This window comes from Mustela putorius, unplaced genomic scaffold, assembly GCF_011764305.1.
Source record: "Mustela putorius furo isolate JIRA1106 unplaced genomic scaffold, ASM1176430v1.1 tig00003853_pilon_pilon_pilon, whole genome shotgun sequence".
NCBI classification, from domain to species: domain Eukaryota; kingdom Metazoa; phylum Chordata; class Mammalia; order Carnivora; family Mustelidae; genus Mustela; species Mustela putorius.
Genome location: NW_025422005.1, coordinates 10,821,386 through 10,841,451, shown reverse-complemented (window position 1 = coordinate 10,841,451; position 20,066 = coordinate 10,821,386). Strand labels below are relative to the sequence as shown.

The 20,066-nt window shown below is 44.0% G+C and overlaps 1 protein-coding gene across 3 annotated transcripts in view; it reads right to left on the bottom strand.

Annotated features, from left to right (window-relative positions):
• DNAJC16 (DnaJ heat shock protein family (Hsp40) member C16) overlaps positions 1–19,265 on the bottom strand; it is a 33,893-nt gene extending 14,628 nt beyond the window's left edge. Inside the window, exons 1-7 of one of the 3 annotated variants that reach the window (XM_004741416.3) lie at positions 19,116–19,265; positions 16,829–17,013; positions 13,051–13,117; positions 11,491–11,830; positions 6,412–6,596; positions 4,369–4,473; positions 3,523–3,681 (exon numbers count right to left, since the gene is read on the bottom strand). In XM_004741416.3, the coding sequence (XP_004741473.1) occupies positions 3,523–3,681; positions 4,369–4,473; positions 6,412–6,596; positions 11,491–11,830; positions 13,051–13,117; positions 16,829–16,995 (1,023 nt within the window). In that variant the 5' untranslated portion in view covers positions 16,996–17,013; positions 19,116–19,265. Of the gene's footprint in view, positions 1–3,522; positions 3,682–4,368; positions 4,474–6,411; positions 6,597–11,490; positions 11,831–13,050; positions 13,118–16,828; positions 17,014–18,955; positions 19,090–19,115 lie in introns of those variants that run through there. The other 2 variants (XM_004741415.3, XM_045063796.1) reach the window with 2 other exon arrangements.
• Between the last annotated feature and the right edge of the window lie 801 nt (positions 19,266–20,066).

Sequence of the window (20,066 nt, the reverse complement as noted above, 5' to 3'; positions counted from 1 at the left end):
ACTACCAATGCCTGGCAGGTGGCTTCCCACTGGGGACTTCTGCCTCTCACCACTTGCTGAGGAGCTACAGACCTCCCTCCCCAGCCCACTAAGACCTGGATCCCTACACCCCACTGTCCGGGGGACACCATCCCTCAGACTTCCTGTAGGCTGCTCACGTTCTGTACCTCCACAGCTGAATCCATTACCTTCTTCTAAACCTGCCCTTCTCTCCTCACTGGCCCCTTACCCCATCTGGTTCTGCCTCACGCCAGGTCCTTCCCCGGAGTCCCAGCCTCAAGGGCCCTTGCCCTATGTTCACATCAGAGTGAGTCACCCAGGCTGGTGGATGGAAATTGCCTCCAGGCCTCTCTCCTCCGATGGAGTCGTGAGGACAGAGACTAACTCTGGATGTCAGAGCTCCTCTGTATTCCCTCCACAACAGGCAGGCAACAAAATGTTTAAGGAGTGAATGAAATAAGCGATTTTTTAGAACTTCTCATTCTAGCTTCCTTTAAGAGAGGATGAGTCAGAGGCTTCCTACTGCTTTAAAAAAAAATTATATGCATATATATATATATATATGCTGGCTCAGTTGGTAGAGTATGCTGACTCCTGATCTGAGGGTAGCAGGTTCAAGCCCCATGTTTGGTGTAGAGATTATGTGGAAAAAAAATTTTAGGAAAAAAAAAAATTAAAAATAACATTAAAGAAATAAAGTAATACATGTCCACAAAAGGGATTTTTGAAAACCCAAGTATTAGGATAATATGTAATTTTGCCATCAAGAGATGCATTTATTTCCAGCTTTTTCCTACGTGCACGCACGCGCACGCACGCGCACGCACATGCACACACAGGTCACAAAATCGAGATCAGTGTTTAGGCGTGTCTAGAATTGACATCTACTGAGATCCTTCAGTCTGTGCTACGTCTACTTCAAGTTTCATTCTCTTACAGACCTCATCTAAGTGATTCTGTCTGCGTTATTAGTTCACTACTGTGGAACTCGGGTCTGAGATGACCAGGGAGAGGGTTCAGACCTGCTACAGACTTGTGCCTCAATTTTGTCTCCTGTTTGCCCCTTTCAACCTTATGTGATGAAAACTGTCCCCATCAGTAAGTGTTCTAGAACTGCCGTTTTGTTTTTTTTTTTTAAGATTTTTTATTTATTTATCTGACAGACAGAGATCACAAGTAGACAGAGAGGCAGGCAGAGAGAGAGGAAGAAGCAGGCTCCCCACTGAGCAGAGAGCCTGATACGAGGCTCGATCCCAGGACCCCGGGATCATGACCTGAGCCGAAAGCAGAGGCTTTAACCCACTGAGCCACCCAGGCGCCCCTAGAACTGCCGTTTTAATAGCTCAACGGCTATATAGTAGTCCGTTTGGTGTATACCAATAATTAGCCTACTGTTGGATACTTCTATTTTTCCCCCCAGTGAAACTGGTTACAAATGATAATGTCTCTATAATTTTGGCCTGAATTCCTTTTCCCCGAGGACAGATTCCTAAAAAGTAATCTCATCTCCCTTAGGTCTTTATGGAAGCCGCCTCTTAGTGAGGCCTTTCTCGGTCATTCTGCTTTAAAATATGGGAACCTGCTCTCCCAACTCCCCACTCCCTTCTCCTGCTTTGTTTTTCCTCTTGGTGCTTCTCCCCTTACGACAGGCCACCATGGAGTAATGTTATGCCCATTTTCTGTCGTACAGCTAGAACAGAGGGTAGACCTTGGAACAAGGAATTGAGGTGACTTTGTTCAGGGCTTTGTCCCCAGCGCAGGGCAGTATTTGGCCCATACGAGGTACTCAGGAGTACTCTTTTGGTGAATGAATCCAGGCAATTGGCCTATTATCACCTAATTGCTTTTCTGAAAACTTCTGAAGCTTCCTCCAGCTCCGCAAAAGGCTGCCTGTTCAACTATATTCTCTTTGAAAATCTTTAACATGTTGGGAGAAGAAAATGTTAAACTGGCTTTTATTAGTCAGATTTAATTTTTAAAAGTGATTATTAGTCACCTGAGTCTCTTCTCAGAATTTTATTCATATTCTCAGCCTACCCTGCTTGGGAAATTTTATTAAAATTTTTTAAAATTGAGGTGAAATTCACATAACATAAAATTAACTATTTAAAATATCACTCCGTGGCATTTTGTACATTCACAGTGTTGTGTAACAATCACCTCTCTCTAGTTCCAAACATTTCCATCACCCCGAAAGAAAACTCTATACCCATTAAGCAATCACTTTTGGGAAGTATTGTGTTGATCTCTTTGATTAGAAGAAGCTCATGAGAAATTAAAGATAATCTTTTTTAGATCGGTTGTAAGTATTTCCCTTAGCTTATTGTTTAACTTAAAATTTTTGAAGTATTTACATATAAATTTTAAACTTACACACAAATTAAGATTTTCCAACAAGATTTTCAGCCCTTATCTTTTTTATTTTTAAAGATTTCATTTATTTATTTGACAGAGAGACAGCGACAGAGGGAACACAAGCAGGGGGCGTGGGAGGGGGAGAAGCAGGCTCCCCGCTGAGCAGGGAGCCCGATGTGAGGCTCCACTCCAGGACCCTGGGACCACGGCCTGAGCCTAAGGACTGAGACACCCAGGTGCCCTGAACCCTTCTTTACCTTAAGATCAGATATTCACTTATATGTTCTCTGAGTTAGTTTACTATGGTTTTCTTTCATTCCTTTTTGTTGTTTTATATTTAATTTTTAAATTTATTTTTGTAATTTATTTTAGAATAAGATTATTGATTCTCTGACAGGATCACTTTAGAGATAAAAGGTGATGACTGTTTCTTATTTTATTGAAAAAAGTTTTTTAAAGATTTTATTTATTCCTTTGACAGAGTGAGACGAAGCGAGAGAGGGAGCACAGCAGGGGGAGCGGGAGAGGGAGAAGCAGGCTCTGCACGGAGCAGGGAGCCCGACGCGGGGCTTGATCTCAGGACTCCAGAATCATGACCTGAGCCAAAGGCAGACGTTTAACGACGGAGCCACCCAGCCACCCCTAAAGATTTAACTAATCTTTATACCTAATGTGGGTCTTGAACCTACAACCCCGAGACAGAGGAGAGTCACATGCTCTATGTCTAAGTCAACTGGGTGCCCCTCTTATTATTTTACTTTTGTGGCAAAATATACAATAAGAATGGACCATTTTAACCCTTTCCAAGTGCGTAATTCTGTGGCATTTAGTACATTCACACTGTTGCGAGCTGTCACAGCCATCCACCTTCCGAATCTTTTTATCTTCCCAAGTGGAAACTGTCTTCATGAAACACTAACTCCCCTATCTTCTTCCCTCAGCCCGGGGCACCAACACCGTCTTATTTTCTGCCCAGAGATTATTTTTTGAGTAAAACAGACCCAAATTGGATAAAAACCAAATTTGTTTTTAAATTTCATGCCTCTGAAGGAAGAAATGAAAAACGAATTTCTCCTTCTCACTGGCTCTGTTCAGTGTTGCTGTTTATTTCTAAAGGCCCAAGACACAATGTGAGTGCGGCCGCAAGCCAGGGCGACTCCCACGTACCTGGATAACGTCTGCAGGCTTGTTTATGTGTTCTTTAAAGATCAAGATGGTGGGGGCATAGACGTTGACATTGTACTGTCTTGTCATCTCTTCGGCCCCTCTCAGACCGACGTGTACATATCCAAATGACAAATAATCTTTGTATGCAAAAGCAGTCAACTGTTTGGGTGTAAGAGAGAGGAAGAAACTAAATTGGTGGCAGGATCACACAAACCAAGACAGACCCGTTCACACCACGGGTGGAGACGATTCCTAACTTGTACAGCCCCACTCGGGCTGCTAGTGCCCTTGAAGGAATTCTAGAGCATTTCACGCCTGAAAACTGTACCCAGAAAGCTAAACACAGTGAATTTTATTTTTTTTTCACCTATGGAGAAAAATATTCAGTTTCCTGAGATAGACACTGGGTTGGAGGAGGCATGGAGTGTTGGAGGAATTACCTCGATTATGGAAGACGGTGGGGAGGGTGAGAACAGTTAGGCGGGACACTTTGCTCTCCCATCTCATGTCACAGGGCTAATGGGGGCGGGGGGAGGAGCCAGAAGTGCTGTGGAGGGTCACCGTGGGCACAGGTTATACAACCTCTCAGAGCTTCGGTATCTTGGGTCTATAAAACAGGGATGCTGTTTATACCCCTGGGCTCTTCCGAAGATCCTAGGCTAGTGTGTGTGTGGAACGCACTTGCACGGTAATGGCATCAGGACATGCTCAGTGCACGGTGGTTAAGGCAAATTTCTGGTCTTCACACATTTCTCTTTGGGTAAGCTCTTCCTCACAAAAAGGAAAAGCAGCCCACAAGTCCTTCCACCAAAAAAAGGGCAAACCTTCCCCCAGCACCTAATATACCTTGTACAGCAGCGGTACGCCGGGCATCTGGTCAAACAGAAGCACGTGAGGCTTATTCTCTTGCTGCCAGCCAGAGAGGAATCGGACGTAATTTTTATTTGTAACCTTAAATGGAAGAGAGGAAGTTGGTTTCAGTAGTCAGTTCCCAACAAGTGCATTATATAGTCAAGAGGTAATGAAACAAAATCAATTAAGTGTAAGACCCTGTTTCATAAGAAATAAAAAATGCAGGGGCGCCTGGGTGGCTCAGTGGGTTAAAGCCTCTGCCTCAGCTCAGGTTATAGTCTCAGGGTCCTAGGATCGAGCCCCGCACTGGGCTCTCTGCTCAGCGGGGAGCCTGCTTCCCCCCTACCTGCCTGCCTCTCTGTCTACTTGTGATCTCTATCAAATAAATAAATAAAATCTTAAAAAAAAAAAGAAATAGAAAATGCAGACTACTATCTTTTTGTCTTTGTTTGACTAAAATGGTTTAAAAAGAATAGTTACTGATTTCATCTTTTCATGTTCCCAGTCCTACAGACTGAAATCAACAATCTTTTCTGGAATAATTACTGGGTATGTTATTAAAAAAATCAAGCTTCTGAATTATAGACATGTTTCTTAATCTGTTACAGACTGTCTTTATTCATCTGTTAACCTGTGGAAGAGAATGCCGTTGATTCCTCTTTTAAAACGACTTAAAAGAATAAGGGGACCCACTCAGTCTATACGTTACACGATTTCATCTATTACCCCGTGAATTGGTACTGTCGTGCTTCCTTGTTTATGGCTGAAATAATCCTACTGAGAATATAAAAAACATGGATAAATAAAAATTTTTCCTAGAAATTTTTCCAAGTTAAAGAAGGTTTATCTTTCCATTCCGCTTCCACAATGATCTCCAGTAAACCTCAATCTGGTCGTTTCACTCTCAGCTCAGCCCCCTCCAGTGGTGCCAGCACCTGCAAACGACGCCCGAGTTCCTGACCAGGGCGGCTGGGCTCTCAGAGGCCCTGGCAGGGAGATGCCAGTAAATCCGCTCCTGCTCACTGGTGACTACCTCACACAGAGCTGTTTCATGTCCTGGACCTCTGTCTGCCTGCAACTCATTCCCTTTCTCTGCTCACCTGGCGAACTTCGTGCTGGGACTGTTTCTGCCAAGAAGCCTTTCCCAGCTCTCTTGGGCAGCCTCTCGGCAGATCAGATGGAAATAATCACCAACTAGACTGGGAGCTCCTTGAAGAGTCCTCAACATTAGAGTGACTGGCAGAGAACAGGTATTTCATAAATGTTTGAGGACCCATTCAGACAACCTGTGATGGTTCTGGGAGCCTCCAACAAGTATTTCTTCTGTGGATAATAATCCTGGCGGGACAGTCTATGCATAGTGCATGTGGAAATAAGATGGAATTATTGATATGTTCGCTCTCTCTGGTATAGTTAAAGGAATGAATTGCTAAAACAAACAAGAATTCTGTTCTAGCTCCTTTGATCCCTAATCTAAGATCCTGGAGGAAAAATGCTTCTTAAGTATAAAGATAAACTAGTGTGTGCTCTTTGTGCCCGGTTTCTTTAGTGCAATTCTTGTTTGTGAAATTGACTCAACCTTGCCTTACGCTAAGTTCTGAAAAGTTGCAAAAATGTTTGACTTCGTGAAATCTTGTGTTTTCCACAGATGTGACTGTTAAATATACAATCAAATGTAACCTAATTCGAATCCTTTCATAAGACAAATACCTTCAAATGAAAAAACACACGAGTCAGAAAGAAATCTTTCATCCCATGTTGCTGATCTAATTTTTGGTTTAGAAAATGAGAGTCACTGTCACTTCAGCTCAGATCCCCACCACTGTCAAAGTGTGTCCAGTGGTTACTAACAGGAACGGAGTCTCTCTGTCTTTCACTCTATTTCAATTTTCAGTCTCCTACAGATTTTGTTGAGATGATTTCGGCTGAGTGATTAACACACGACCTTGCCCTCGGGTCTGAGATGACCACAGACAGAGGTCAGGGCCGCCAGCGGTCCCAGGCACCTGGTAATCTACTGTTCCGCCAGGTACTTACTTTCTCCACCAAGTTCCCTGGAAGAAGATTCTCTACAAACTGTCGCAGGTTCTCGCGGACGACCGCGTTATGGAAGAAGGAGATTTTCCCATTTATGATTCCCAGGATGGAGGGAGTGCTGTGTGCTCCCAGGTGATGGGCCAGGCGTCTCTCGTACCCAGCATGGACCACGCCGATTCCTACACCTGCAAAGTGTGGAAGACCTATATGAGGCTTGTTTATGCCCCCGTGGTAGATGAAGGAACGCTGCTAAGTGATGTTTTTGGTGTGCAGTTGAAATCTTGACCTAGGAGGGGAGGATATCTTTCCCAGTAGACCGATGAGCATTTTTTTTTTTCATTGCTGATATTCTAAATCGGTTCAGTTGTATTACTGCAGAATAATCTGGCAATATTTAAGAGCTACAAATCTTTGTATCCTTCAGTCCTGTTATTTCAAATTTTTGGAGATTGTGAGAAAATACTTCAAAAGAAAAGAAAGCCGTCTGCTCACAGTGCTTCTATTCACAAGGAAAAAGACCTGTAAACAATCCAAGGGTTCAACAACTTGGCAATGGTTGGAAAAATAACTATGATTTATCAAGAGAAGTCAGTCTTCTCACTCTTCAGATAAATTTTCCATTTTATATAAATTAATTTGTAGAGACAGATATTAGAAAGTATACATTCTCAAAAAGAGAAAGAAATTAAGTTAAAATCACTCAGAAGTCAAATCCCATATAATACTGTTAATAATCTGGTATCTATCTGTACCTTTTCTTACATAAACACATGTGTGGACACACAACTTATATAAAAAACAAAACAGGGGCATCTGATACTCATTTCACTTAATGCTCGAGTAACTTCCTTGTTCCTTCCTCCAACCACGGTATCTGGCAAGCCAGGTCCTCTGCCAGACACCAAGGTATATGAAATATTCTTAGCCAGCAAAGGACGAGTCCTCTCTTGGATGCCCAACAGACTTCTCAAGCTTAACATTTCCCAAACCCCACTCCGGCTCTCCTCCCCCAGGCCCATCCCACGCAGGCCTCCCCTGGTCACCCACAGGGCTCCTTCCCTCCTATCCCTTGCACGGAAGACCCGAGTCATCTTCTACCTCTCGCGGCTCACACCCCACGTCCAATCTGTCAGCAAGTGCTGTTGGCTTCGTTTCCAAAACGCGCCAGGAATCTGTTTGTCTCCACTTCCTTTAGGTTCTTCTCTGAGTCACCATCTCTCTTCCCTGGTTGTGCAACACCCACCCAATGTTACTGTCTCTCCTGGTCTCCCCATGGCCTGTTCTCAACATATTAAGCACACTGTCTCCTCTAACACATAAACACAGATCATGGCACGCCTCTGTCCAAACCCTGCAAAGACTTCCCGTTTCACTCAGAGTAAAGGCTGATCTACATGAAGGGCAACAGGCCCTTTATTATTTGGTCCCTGGTCCCCTTCTGACCTCGCTTTCCTCCTCCTCCTCCTCATTTACACTGCTTCAGCACCCAGCATCCTTCTCTTCCGTAAACATGCTGCCATGTTCCTGCCTCAGGGCCCTGGCACTGGCTGTTCCTTCCGCCTGGACTGCGTGCCTCCCCGACTTCTCTTGAACTGGGTCCCTCCTTTGCTAACTCCAAGCCCTTCTCCATGAGGCCCACCGGGCTACCATGTCTGAAGTTCCCCCCACCACACACGGGATCACCCTCAACCCGATCACTTTCCTTTTCCACAGCACTTCCCATCTTCTAACAACTCACACACTTTGCTTTTTTCTGTCATTTGCTTGTTGTCTGTCTGCCCCTGCTAGGACATAAGGCAGGGAGCCTGGTTCGGTTCACGGATGTATCCCAAGCACCAGGCCAGAGTGTGGCACGCAGCGGGAGCTCACGGAAACCGCTCCATCAGTCTGTCTGAATACTGAAGTTGCTTTTGGCTTTCACTATTACAAGGAATATTTTAATGGGTATCCTTGAATACCTTTGTGTACAAATCTTTGTGCACATTATCTTTGTGCACATGTGTGACTTCCTAATTAAATTCCAAACATAGGGGTGCCTGGGTGGCTCAGTGGGTTAAAGCCTCTGCCTTCGGCTCAGGGTCGTGAGATTGAGCTCCATATCGGGATCCACGCTCAGTGAGGCGTCTGCGTGAGGCTCTCTCTCCCTCTTCCCCTGTTCACACTCACACTCTCTCTCTCTCTAAAATAAATAAATAAATCTTTACAAAAAAATCAGTGAGAGAGGCGCCTGCGTGGCTCAGTGGCTTAAGCCTCTGCCTTCGGCTCAGGTCATGATCTCAGGGTCCTAGGATCAAGCCCCGAATCGGACTCTCTGCTCAGCAGGGAGCCTACTTCCCCTTCTTTCTCTGCCTGCCTCTCTGCCTGCCTCTCTGCCTACTTGTGATCTCTCTCTCTCTGTAAAATAAATAAATAAAATCTTAAAAAAAAAAAAATCAATGAGAAGTCATGGTGAATGAGCTGCAGGGTTCTTCAAACTGGGTTGCCCTAAAATGGTATTTGATTTTTTTAAGACTTGCAACCTCCTTGACACCCTGGTCGCTGTCTGCACCCCTCCCAGTGAGCACACAGAGCACTGCGATGATTCGCCTGTGTCTCCCACCCGAGTGTGCTGGTGCAAGGGCCACATTTTACTGATTTCTGAAGCCGTGCAGGCATGGTGGTTAACCGTGGCCCCTAGAGTCGTGCTCTTGGGACTGTATCCCAGCACGCCTACTTGTGGATAGTGTGGCCTTGATTAGTTCCTTAACCTTCCTGGGCCTCGGTTTGCTCATCTGGAAAACAGGGATAGTAACAGTCTCTCCTGCACTGAGTTGCTCTGGGGATATAGACAATCCTCACGATGCACCTAGCACAATGCCAAACAACTGAAGCTCAATAAAAACTACATAAGTTATACATTAACGGCCAACACTGTACTTGGTCCATCAGGAAGAGAGTGTACAATGAGAACATGCATTCTTTCTCATCCCCCACTCACTCCGGCAGCACTCCATTGTTCTGTAATTGCAAATGTGATTCTGTACTCGCAAAAGCCAAGTGTGCATTCTCTGGGGACAGATTTTCTCTTCAGCTAGACAGTAAACTCCTCGAGGTGGAAGGCAGCACTGACTACTCTGGTCCTCCTCCCCAGGATGGCTGTCCAGACACGTGGGCTATGTCTGCAGACTAGCCTTTACCACGCTGTGTGGCCGTGGATTCCCCCTAACTAGCTGCCACGTTTCCCCCGGGGTAGAACTGTTCTATTTCATCCATCCATGGCAATCCAGGCACTTTACGTTGTTCTGGGAGAAGGTCCGAGCTTCCCCTGACCCCTCCGCTGATATTTAAGATGGTCTGTTCTCTCTCTTTTTTTTTTTTTGAAAGATTTTATTTTAAAGTCATCTCTAAACAAAACATGGGACTCCAACTCATATCCTGGAGATCAAGAGTCACCCACTCTACCGACTGGGCCCATCAGGTGCCCTAGTCTGCTCTTCCTATTAACTCAGAGTAGGAATATTTTTGGCAGGGGATGGCTCAGTTGGCGAAGCATTGGACTCTCGGTTTTGGCTCAGGTCATGATCTCAGGGTCCTGGGATCGAGTCCTACATCGGGCTCTCTGCTCAGCGGGGAGCCTGCTTCCCCCTCTCTCTCTATGGCTGCCTCTCTGCCTACTTGTGATCTCCGTCTGTCAAATAAATGAATAAAATCTTAGGAAAAAAAAAAAAAAAAGAACATTGGCTCTGACCTGAGTTTGGTGTAGGCACACTGCCGTCCTAACTTACGCACTGGTTTAACGTTTCTATTCTGCTCCTGGGTCTGAATGTCGGCGCCTAGACGAACGAGGTTAAAGAGGTTTCAGTATACCACCTAGTGTGGCATAAAACACCATTACACTGTTCAACCCAGGGGCTTCCAGCTCATCTCAGCCTCTTGTTCTCTCATTACGCACCAGCAGCAGCATCTGCTGACTGCCCCCCATGTGCGTGACACTGTGCTAAACTTATTTCCTCATCTTCTTCCAAGAACCTCTTTACTCAATCTCATGAAAGCATTTTGGCAAACTGGAGTGCTTCTGAACCACAGGCTGAAAATTTCTGTTTTAGGATAAACGAACTGATGGTTTTCATGGGTACATTCTCTCCAGAGACATCCGGGCCCTTGGTCCCTATGATTGAGTTTGGCCTTTCTTAGCTACTCAAGAAGAGGTCTCCTAATGCCTGTAACATACACACACACACACACACACACACACACTCTTCCATAATTCCAACTTTTAAGAGTCGTTAAAATAAATACCTGGCCTGGATCGCTGGCATTTTCCTGGCACAGGCGGTAACTATGAACACAGGAAGGGCTAATCTGTGATCCCGAATGGTAATGCATGACCATTACTGTCATGGATGGAACTGTGACTCTTTGCCCAAATCCATCTGTTGAAGTCCTAACCCCCAGTACTGTGTTTATGTGACTGTATTTAGAGATAGGGCCTTTAAGGAAGTAATTAAGTTAAAATGAGTTAGTCAGCTTGGGCCCTGATCCAGTATGACTGGTGTCTTTGTAAGAAGAGATGAGGACACAGGAAGAGAGAGAGAGACACCGGAGACGTGCACAGAGAGACATGAGCCCACGAGCAGGCAGGGAGAAGGTGGCCACCCACAAGCCATGGAGAGAGGCCTCAGAAAAAACCAAACCTGCCAACACCTTGATCTTGGACTTCTAACCTTGAGAACTGTGAGAAAATACATTTCTGTTGGTTCGTGGTATTTTGTTATGACAGCTCTAGCAACTCCAAGCATCAATGAGGGCTGCTTTGTTCAACCAATAATTTTTAAACTTCTCCTATATATTAGGCTCCCCCAACTAGATATTAGGAAATTGTACAGAGGCTTCAAGGCTAGGTCAAGGCTTCAAATTAGTAGTGCAAAATGAGAATGGCGGACACATTTCTTTCTCTGAAAATGTGTCCTTGGAAAAACCCCCAGTCATGTGAACTTCTGAAGAGAAATCTCACTGTTCCTTCTTCCCAGGAGCCCATACAATTCAAGATATGTTACCTTCTTCTGTACAGACACCTTCCAGCCAATAAAATGATCTTACCCAATCCTTCCAATTCTTGAACTACCTCTTTCCAAACAGGCTCGATGTGGATACAGCTGAAGCACCAGTCTGAGGTGATCTTGATGAGGTAAGGTTTCCTGAAGCTGTCTGGAACCACTTCATTCACGTAGTGCGAGAAGTGCAATAAATACTTCTCGTCTATGGAGTCCCGCCGCTCAGAATTAAAAGGGAAATGAAAAAAGGATTCATCGAAGTAAAAATTCTCATGGAAATGGCGGAAGCGATACTCTCGCTGTTGCTGCTGCTTCTGGTAGCCCTGGTTCTCTCCGGCATCTCCATAGTGATCATAGTTGGACCTCTTTTCTTCATTGGAAAGAATCTATAAGGAAAGGAAAAAAAAAAAAAAGGAAATCTATGAAACGGAAAAATTTTCACCCAAAGGACTGTCCTGTGAGCAGCACGGAAGACACGGGAAGAAAAGAAACGTAAAGCTATAGCACGGTTAGACTTTCCGAGAGCAGTCGCCAACATACCAGGAAACTTTTCTCTCAGTAGAAACATCCAGTTATTTCAAGACCAGAAGACTTCAGTCCTTGTGTTCATCTTGGCTTTAGAGATTTTGTGTTATCACAGTACTCGGCACGTAAGTAAAGCAAATAAAACTTAACATAATGTTGACCATAAAAAAATGGGACTAGGTCATGCCACTAAAGTTGGAGTAACTCAAACCAGGACAGGACAAGCTGCGAACACCAAAATGTTGCCACAGCACCGAGTGCAGGGTCTGGCACGTGAGCTTTGTTTTACTTAGAAACAACTCCGAAGTCTAAAATTCGAGAAGCTGTTTCAGGATGAGGTTCTATTCTATGAGCCAAGCGCTGTATCTCGAAGAGTATCACCCGACACAAATCACGGGAGCCGCGGACTTCTCTTTTGTGCACATTCCAGACCAAGCTACTTAAGCGGATGTGTTGGAAAATTGTTGAAAATCTTGTGTTTCCATGTACTTGTAAGCTTGTGCCACTTTAATAAATACGGGCCCATCCATCTTTCTTTAATATAAACTCTAGTACATATGCTGCTGAGATGAGCATGTGATAAAAAAGTTTCGGGGTGCCTGTGTTGCTCAGTGGGTTAAAGCCTCTGCCTTCGGCTCAGGGCATGATCTCAGGGGTCCTGGGATTGAGCCCTGCATCCGGCTCTCTGCTCAGCAGGGAGCCTGCTTCCTCCTCTCTCTGCCTGCTGCTCTGCCTACTTGTGATCTCTGTCTGTCAAATAAATAAAACCTAAAAAATAAAAAAAAGTTTCGACAAAGGAAGTAGAGACCTACATTGAGGAATTCTGAGAATTCTGCAATTCCAATTAAAGCCTTTAAAATAGGCCACTTTTTTTTTTTTTTTTTTTTTAAGAGCTGAAAAAGTATTCAGGCACCGATTTCAACATATTGGATGTGTCTAAATAGGCTTTCTTTACCATCATCTAGAAACTAGGTCAAGGACACTGGGGGTGTGTGCCCTCTCTGAGAGGTCGTTACAAAACTGGCCAGTTAAAGAGTATTTTATCAAAGCTAATGGATGCATCACAAGTTTGACACGATACCTCATAAGCCTTGCTAATTTGGATGAACTTGTCTTCTGCTCCAGGATTTTTGTTTTTGTCAGGATGCCTGAAACAAAAACGGGCAGGCAGTGAGCGTGGATTCAGTGTTTTACATACAATTAATATCCTGTACACACAGTTCACTACATCAGAGGCGAATGCAAGGCCATTTTGTTAGGACAGTTTCTTAAAAATAAATGGTAGAAGCAATCAGTTGCTTCCCATGACCATCATGATTAAGTGAAAATTTGAAACCGGCTGTTTCTACCCAAAACGCTTCAGCAGGGCACAATTTCAAAGTGCCAGGGAGTTCGGCAGCGTCCCTCGGAGGAAAGGTGTGCTGTGGGCATGTCTTTACCTGGTTCCTACACACTGCTGAAGCTGGCTCCAGGCTAATGTCACTGAGCCCTAAGAGCTGACTTCTCTTCCTAGGATGGGGGCAGTTCATCCCAACGTTAGAATGTCATCTAAAGGGATTTCTTCTGATCAGTCAGGGAGACATAGGAAACAGCTTTTCTGGCACACCGTGAACTTGCTTAGTGACAACCATGTTCCAAATAACATTTGGCTCCTGATGTTCAAATGAGAGTGTTTCAGTTTGATTATTGCCCTGCTTGTCCCTTTTTGCCTAAGGTGGCCTTTTGCCTATAAATGGATAATCATTTCCAGGCCCCATGTTTTAAGAGGTGAGAAAAATCTGCACTTTATGCAAAGTGATTTAAATTTCTGTTAGAAATAATGTTTGCTATTTTCCATAGCCGGCAATCAACTGTATCCATTTGCAGTCATTGATTATTCTGTTATTCTGTAATATACTCGTGTTTATGCCAATTTCAGTTTTAGAGATTTCTAAAGTCCTGAAACTAGGGGCTAGGTTTTACTTCCTTAGGATCCCTCAAGACCTAAGTCAGCGTTTTATACCAACTGATTTTTCAATGTTCTTTTTGTTAAGAGACTTTAATACAGAGTGTATTCTTTATGTAATCACTCTGGCTAACTTTTAGTAAATTTCCTCTAGCAAAGGTTCAGGAAAGAGAAACCATCCACCGGGAAGCAAATGACTACTAAAAACAGCACCAAGTACATTGGAATAAAGAAAACTTATAACTTGATCAACTTATTCTGGCAGGAACATATTTGAATGAATTAAACCACATATTCTGATTTCTCTAAAAATAAACTGCAAATGGCTGGCTGTTGAATTTAGAGATCATTCCTCTCTTAACTATCTAGTTCTTATTATGGATATTAGTGGGAAAAAAAGGTCAGCTGGGTATAATGAAAATAGTATGACTTAAAGAAACAAGATGGTGGTTCCAAAGCATGTTTCTGGATGATAAAAAAAAAAAATGTTTTAGATATTCAGACTTAGGCTGAAGGCTGAAAAGAGAAAAATGATGCAATCACACAAACGAAGATTGAACATACAGAATGTGGTAGGGGAAGGATTGGAAGGGGCTTTTGAGGAGACCAAACCAAGGAGAGGGCTATGAGGGCGGCTCGGTTAGAATCACAGATCCTGACGCAGACAAAACCAAGGCCAGAGAACAGGGAGGAAACCACAAGACAGTTTCAGGTTATAAGGAATATTTTCCTAATTGCAGGACACTACCACAAGGTGGCAAACATGTAGGGAAGGATAAATCCGGCTCTAGCAAAGAACTGCCCAATACTATTTTCAGTATGTAGGAAACATGTCACCAACCGCAATATGATACCCGTTCCTTAAACCTGGGAGTGAAGAAAATACTGTAGTTGGTATCTACTGGCTGTAGAAAAAGTAATACAGAAAAGTCGTAGACAAATCGTTTTACTGTTCCAGTGACTGACCATGTTAATACTCATTTGCTTCCGATCAAACTTTAGGACGCCTTTTTCCTGGGGTGTGAGGGGCCAGTGTAGATGATAAGAGGGAAAGCATCTATGTGAAAGCTTAATTATTAGGAGAGAAGCATAGTTCTTCTGAGAGGAAAAAGTGACTTGAAATGATTTCACCAAGGAAGGGGAAATGGTTCATTTCAGTGCCCATGAAGCCGTCATGAAATGAAACCAATGGTTATAGGGATAAAACGTGCCGTTGCCAAAACAGCAACAAGGAGTAACACAGTGAAAATACAAGGTGAAGTAAAATTCTAGACTTTCCCTGGATGATACTCCCTATACTTCTGAGGTGACGAATGACTCCTAGAGAGAATGTAATTAAGGAAGAGAAGCATATGACTCCTTTAATTAATAGCATAACACCCTTTTCAGCTCTGGAAGACAGAAAAGTCAAAGTTGTACATTTTAATAAATCCCACATCCTCAAGCGATCATTTCTGCTTTTAAAATGTTGCCAAAGGCCCGTACCCTGTCCAAAAGAATGTGGCTACCTTTCGAACTCATTGCAGATTTAGGTATTTTGCTTTAAATATAAAGAGGCGAGAGTCTGAAACAATGTGGAAAGCAATTCTGTTGTAAAGAGAATCCTTGGAAAGAGGCCACACATAATCAGACTGTGTTTTTAGTACTGAATTCTGGATTCTCTGTGATTGGAGTTTGGTTTAAAATATTTACGTATTCAAAACACTGAATTTTAAACTATATTTTACCTTTATCGCAACCCGTTTAAAACTAAGCTCCTTCTTTCACTGAAGAATAATGGTGTCAGGCAGAGGCACACACAGAATGCAATGTCATCTGCACGTGGCCGCTTTGCTCCCACATAACTTCCTGCCCGCCCCAACACTAACCCACTCACTCTTCCGTCTACTCAGATGGGTAAGGGATTAAAAAGTTGAAAAAGCAATCAAAAAGTAAAAAAAAAAGCAATTAAAAAGTAAAAAAAAACTATTGGCGCAGAAGGTCAAGCTATAGGGCCCAGAGGTAATAAAGCCTAGATTTACCCCCAGGTAAGAGGGACAGCATACCTCTCTCATAGGGTAATTATAAGGTATAAATAAGATAAATAACATAGAACCGGGAGCCTAGCATGCAGTAGGTATGCGATGATCGTTCCCATCCCAAACCTGCTTTTATGTCTGTGACTGGCGCCCCAGCTTCTAGTCACCTGTGCCCTTCCCAACCTCTCCCCTCCTGCTGTTCCCCTCCAGCTACACAATCCAGATGCTTCTACTCCTTTGGCACATCCAAAGCATTGGTGGAAAAAACTGCTGACATCTGTCTGTAGGTTTTAAATTTATTGCTATCCTGCTAATTCACATATACTCTTTAGCAAATACAAAAACTATCTAGGCAAAATGATGATTTTTCTACATTTCTACAAAATGATGATTTTTAAGAGTAATGTATTCAGTTCCTGAACATTGTAAAACTGAGGGCAAAAAGCTCTTACTCTAAATTTTCTTGAAAGCTTAAAATAAATAGTTTAGACAACAGGATTGGAGGATGTTCCCTTCAGCAATGACACTTACAAAGAGTTACTTTGTGAATAACACAGCGTGGGGATGGTTACCTGACCTATGGTTGATTACATATATATTTTAAAACTAAAGCTCTCTTTTACATTAACATTCAATATGCTAGCAGCATCTAGGGTAATCTTTTACACCAAAGAATTTTTAAAAAGGGGTTTCTCAGCAACACAAGCTTTGGATCTCATCACTAAAAATTATAGAATAACATGAACATTAGTTCTCTCCAGTAAAATATTTTAGACAGATGTATATTTACTGAACATAGAAACAGAGACAAATAAAAGCTAACCATAATTTAGGCTTCATTCCCCTGCTAAAACTGCTTAGTTTATATTAAACTGCTATTTCTTTGTTTCACCTACCATTCCCGGGCGAGCTTCTTATAAGCCTTTTTAATATCAGCCTGACTGGCTGTTCGGCTGACCCCTAGGACTCTGTATGGGTCAAAATCCAACGCAGACAGAATTTGCAGGATCAGAACCAGAACTATCAAGAACTGCCAGGAAATGCTCAACTTTTTCACTTCCATTTCTCTTCCTTTCCAGAGCTGAAATGATCGAAGAGGCAATAAGTTTCAGTGGTAGAAACCTGGACAGTCTTACTTTTTTAGGTAAAAGGATAAGATATATAGATGAAAAACAAAACAAACAAAAGCTCTTCGGCAGGAAAAGTGTCAATCTGTTTGACCAGGGCTTTTAAAATCAACCATCTTGCTGCTATTTTTGAATATACCACACATAAGAACTATTATAGATGAAAAGATGAGCAGTAAGAATTAACAGCAACTTTCCAGACTCCTTGGGTTAGAAAAGCTTTAGAAATGACTGGAAATGAATGAGATGAAGAAATGATAAGCCCATGTGGGAAAACATACATAGGAAAATCAAGGCAACTACATCTCAAACACACTGTTTCACTTAGTCTGACAATAATACTTTAAATTTAAAAAATAAGCGGCTTAAGAACACTTCGCTGAGTACATGCTATATAAATTCATGAGACTGTAAGATCTGCCAGGTGCAAAACTATGAAACTCAATAGCTGTGACATTCTTGGGGTTAAATAAGTACAAGTAGGAAAGAGAGATACTCTTAAAAAAAAAAAAAGATGGTTATGACATTGTGTACCCCAAATCTATTCTTTCTCACCACACCCACTGGACCAAAAAAACAAAACAAAACAAAAAAAAACCCAGGGAGGATACTCTTTAAGTATATAAGGATACTTAAGTATCTTTATATCCTTTAAGGATATTCTTTAAGTATAAGCAATACAGTTGTCATAAATAGAGACCAAAGATGAGGAAAAGCTGGTGAGAAAAAATTTAGTTTTCCATGTGAAGGGAGGTTAATGCAAAAGCTGTAGACCAGGCAGGGTCTTCAAATGTTAAAGATCCATGTCTGGGGAGTGCCATAACTGAATTCACTGTGGGTTCAGAAAGAATCCTGGTTGGTTAATGAACAAGGTAGTGCTGTGTTGCACAGACATTTACAGTCCAGAAGTATGATCTTTGTTCTATCATACGTTGAGTTTTCAAGGGTCATATTTATCTTGACTTCTCATGAATTACTCAAGTTTTATGGTTCAAGTGTCTAATGTGACACCTGACTTAAGGAAGGCAAAGCTGTTAACAGCGGTGCATTTTGACAAGCGGAAGTCTCAATAGTGCCTGGGAGTGCTCACAAAATTGACCCATTTGATGGCCAATTTTTAGGACTGCATGCGTAACTGAGCAAAAATCCTAAACCAAATCAGTCTCTTTCTTCTTAAGGCAACCTATAACCGATTCTGTCCTATAAAACCCCGCACAGAGCGCTGAAACTCGGGAAGGTGAGGTAGCTGTTGGTTAAGCACACAGGCTCTGGAACAGACTCATATTGGGATCTGTCCTCCAACACTTTATGACCTTGGGCAATTTCCTTAAACTTGCAAAGCCTCAGTGTCACTAATAAATGGAGGTGAATTAGTACCACCAGTACCACCTTGAAAGGATCAACAAGGGAGTTAAATGTATGTAAAGGATTTACTGAACATAGGGTCAACAGTCAGAAAGTGATACTTATTATTTTTCCTATCACGCAGTGCAATCGCTGCCTTATTCCACCGTGTCAGTCGCCTCCAGTGAGCAGCCCCAGAGGCGGGGGGCTGTGAAGTTCTTTGGCTGGCAGTCTCGAGCTCGACTGTGCCCGCCTCGGGGCAGGAAACCACCTGCCCAACAGGTAGGCTACCGCCCGAGGCAGTATCCCCCGCTCCAGGTAGCGGCTCCAGGAGGCACGCTCCAGGTCTGAGCTCCCGCCGGAGGTCGCAACCCTCCAGGAGACGGCCGCCTCCCTCGCCGCCCACCGAGAGCCCTGGGCAGGGCCCTGTCGGCTCCCAGTTTCCCCCGGGCCCGGGGGAACCGGGAACGAGGAGGAACTGACGGGAGATCCCCGAGCCTGCCCGGCCCCGCCGCGTCCGCGGCTCCGCGCGTCACGCCGGGAAGGAGTTACCGGGAAAGGGCACCGGCCCAACCGGCTGCGGCGTCGGTGCTCCAGTTAGTCCGCCGGGCCGGGAGCCTCCGGTCCGCACCAGCGCTGGCCGGGACCTGGGGAGGGGAGGGGGGCGGGAACGAGCGGGAGGGGTCACGTGACACTTAAAGGCTCGGCTCACCGAAGGCGCGGACTGAACGGGTCGACGACTTCTACTTTGCGAATGTGTTTTGACCCTTGCTACCCGCCGTCTGCGCGTGGACCTGGCGCGGTTGCCATAGGAACGAGGCGCGCTCTTTGGCTGGATCCAAAGGGATGATCGTGACCAAAGAGGCCAAAACGTGCCTCCTAGAGAGGCGAAGTCGCGATGCATGATGGGATGCCCCCAAAGACCTCCCCGATTCAGGGAGGAGTTTCCCCTTCTACCAGGAGATGGCCCTCGTCTGGCAACAGTTGCCAGGGTGGGGAAGCAATAGCTGGTCCCTGTTCTCTTTAACCCTATTCATAGAATCCTAGAGCGTCAGAGTTGGTCGGGACCTTGGGGAGCCCTTCTAGTCCGACTCCTCCTTATACTTGATGGGGAGACTGAGGCCCAGAGAGAGGCAGGGACTTGCCCAACGCCTAGAACCCAAAGTTACCTACCAAAGCGAGCTCCGCCTTAGAATGTGCCAGGGACTGGCCTCAGCACGGGAAAGGGATGTGTGTGTGTGTGTGTGGGGGGGGGGAACTCACAGGTGAATTAGGTACACTTTCATTGAGCCAATGATATAGGTTCCTGGGGGATATAAAGATAGAGATTTCATATCCCCCCCGCCCCGTTTCTGTTATTTAAAAACATTTTTCTTGGGACGCCTGGGTGGCTCAGTTGGTTGAGCAGCTGCCTTCGGCTCAGGTCATGATCCCGGCGTCCTGGGATCGAGTCCCACATCGGGCTTCTTGCTCGGCGGGGAGCCTGCTTTTCCCTCTGCCTCTGCTGCCACTCTGTCTGCCTGTGCTCGCTCTCTCCCTCTCTCTCTCTGACAAATAAATAAAATCTTTAAAAAAATAAAAATAAAAAAAAATAAAAACATTTTTCTTTGTGTTTATCACAATACACTATTTTTTATTTCTTTATATTATCTTTTTCTATGTC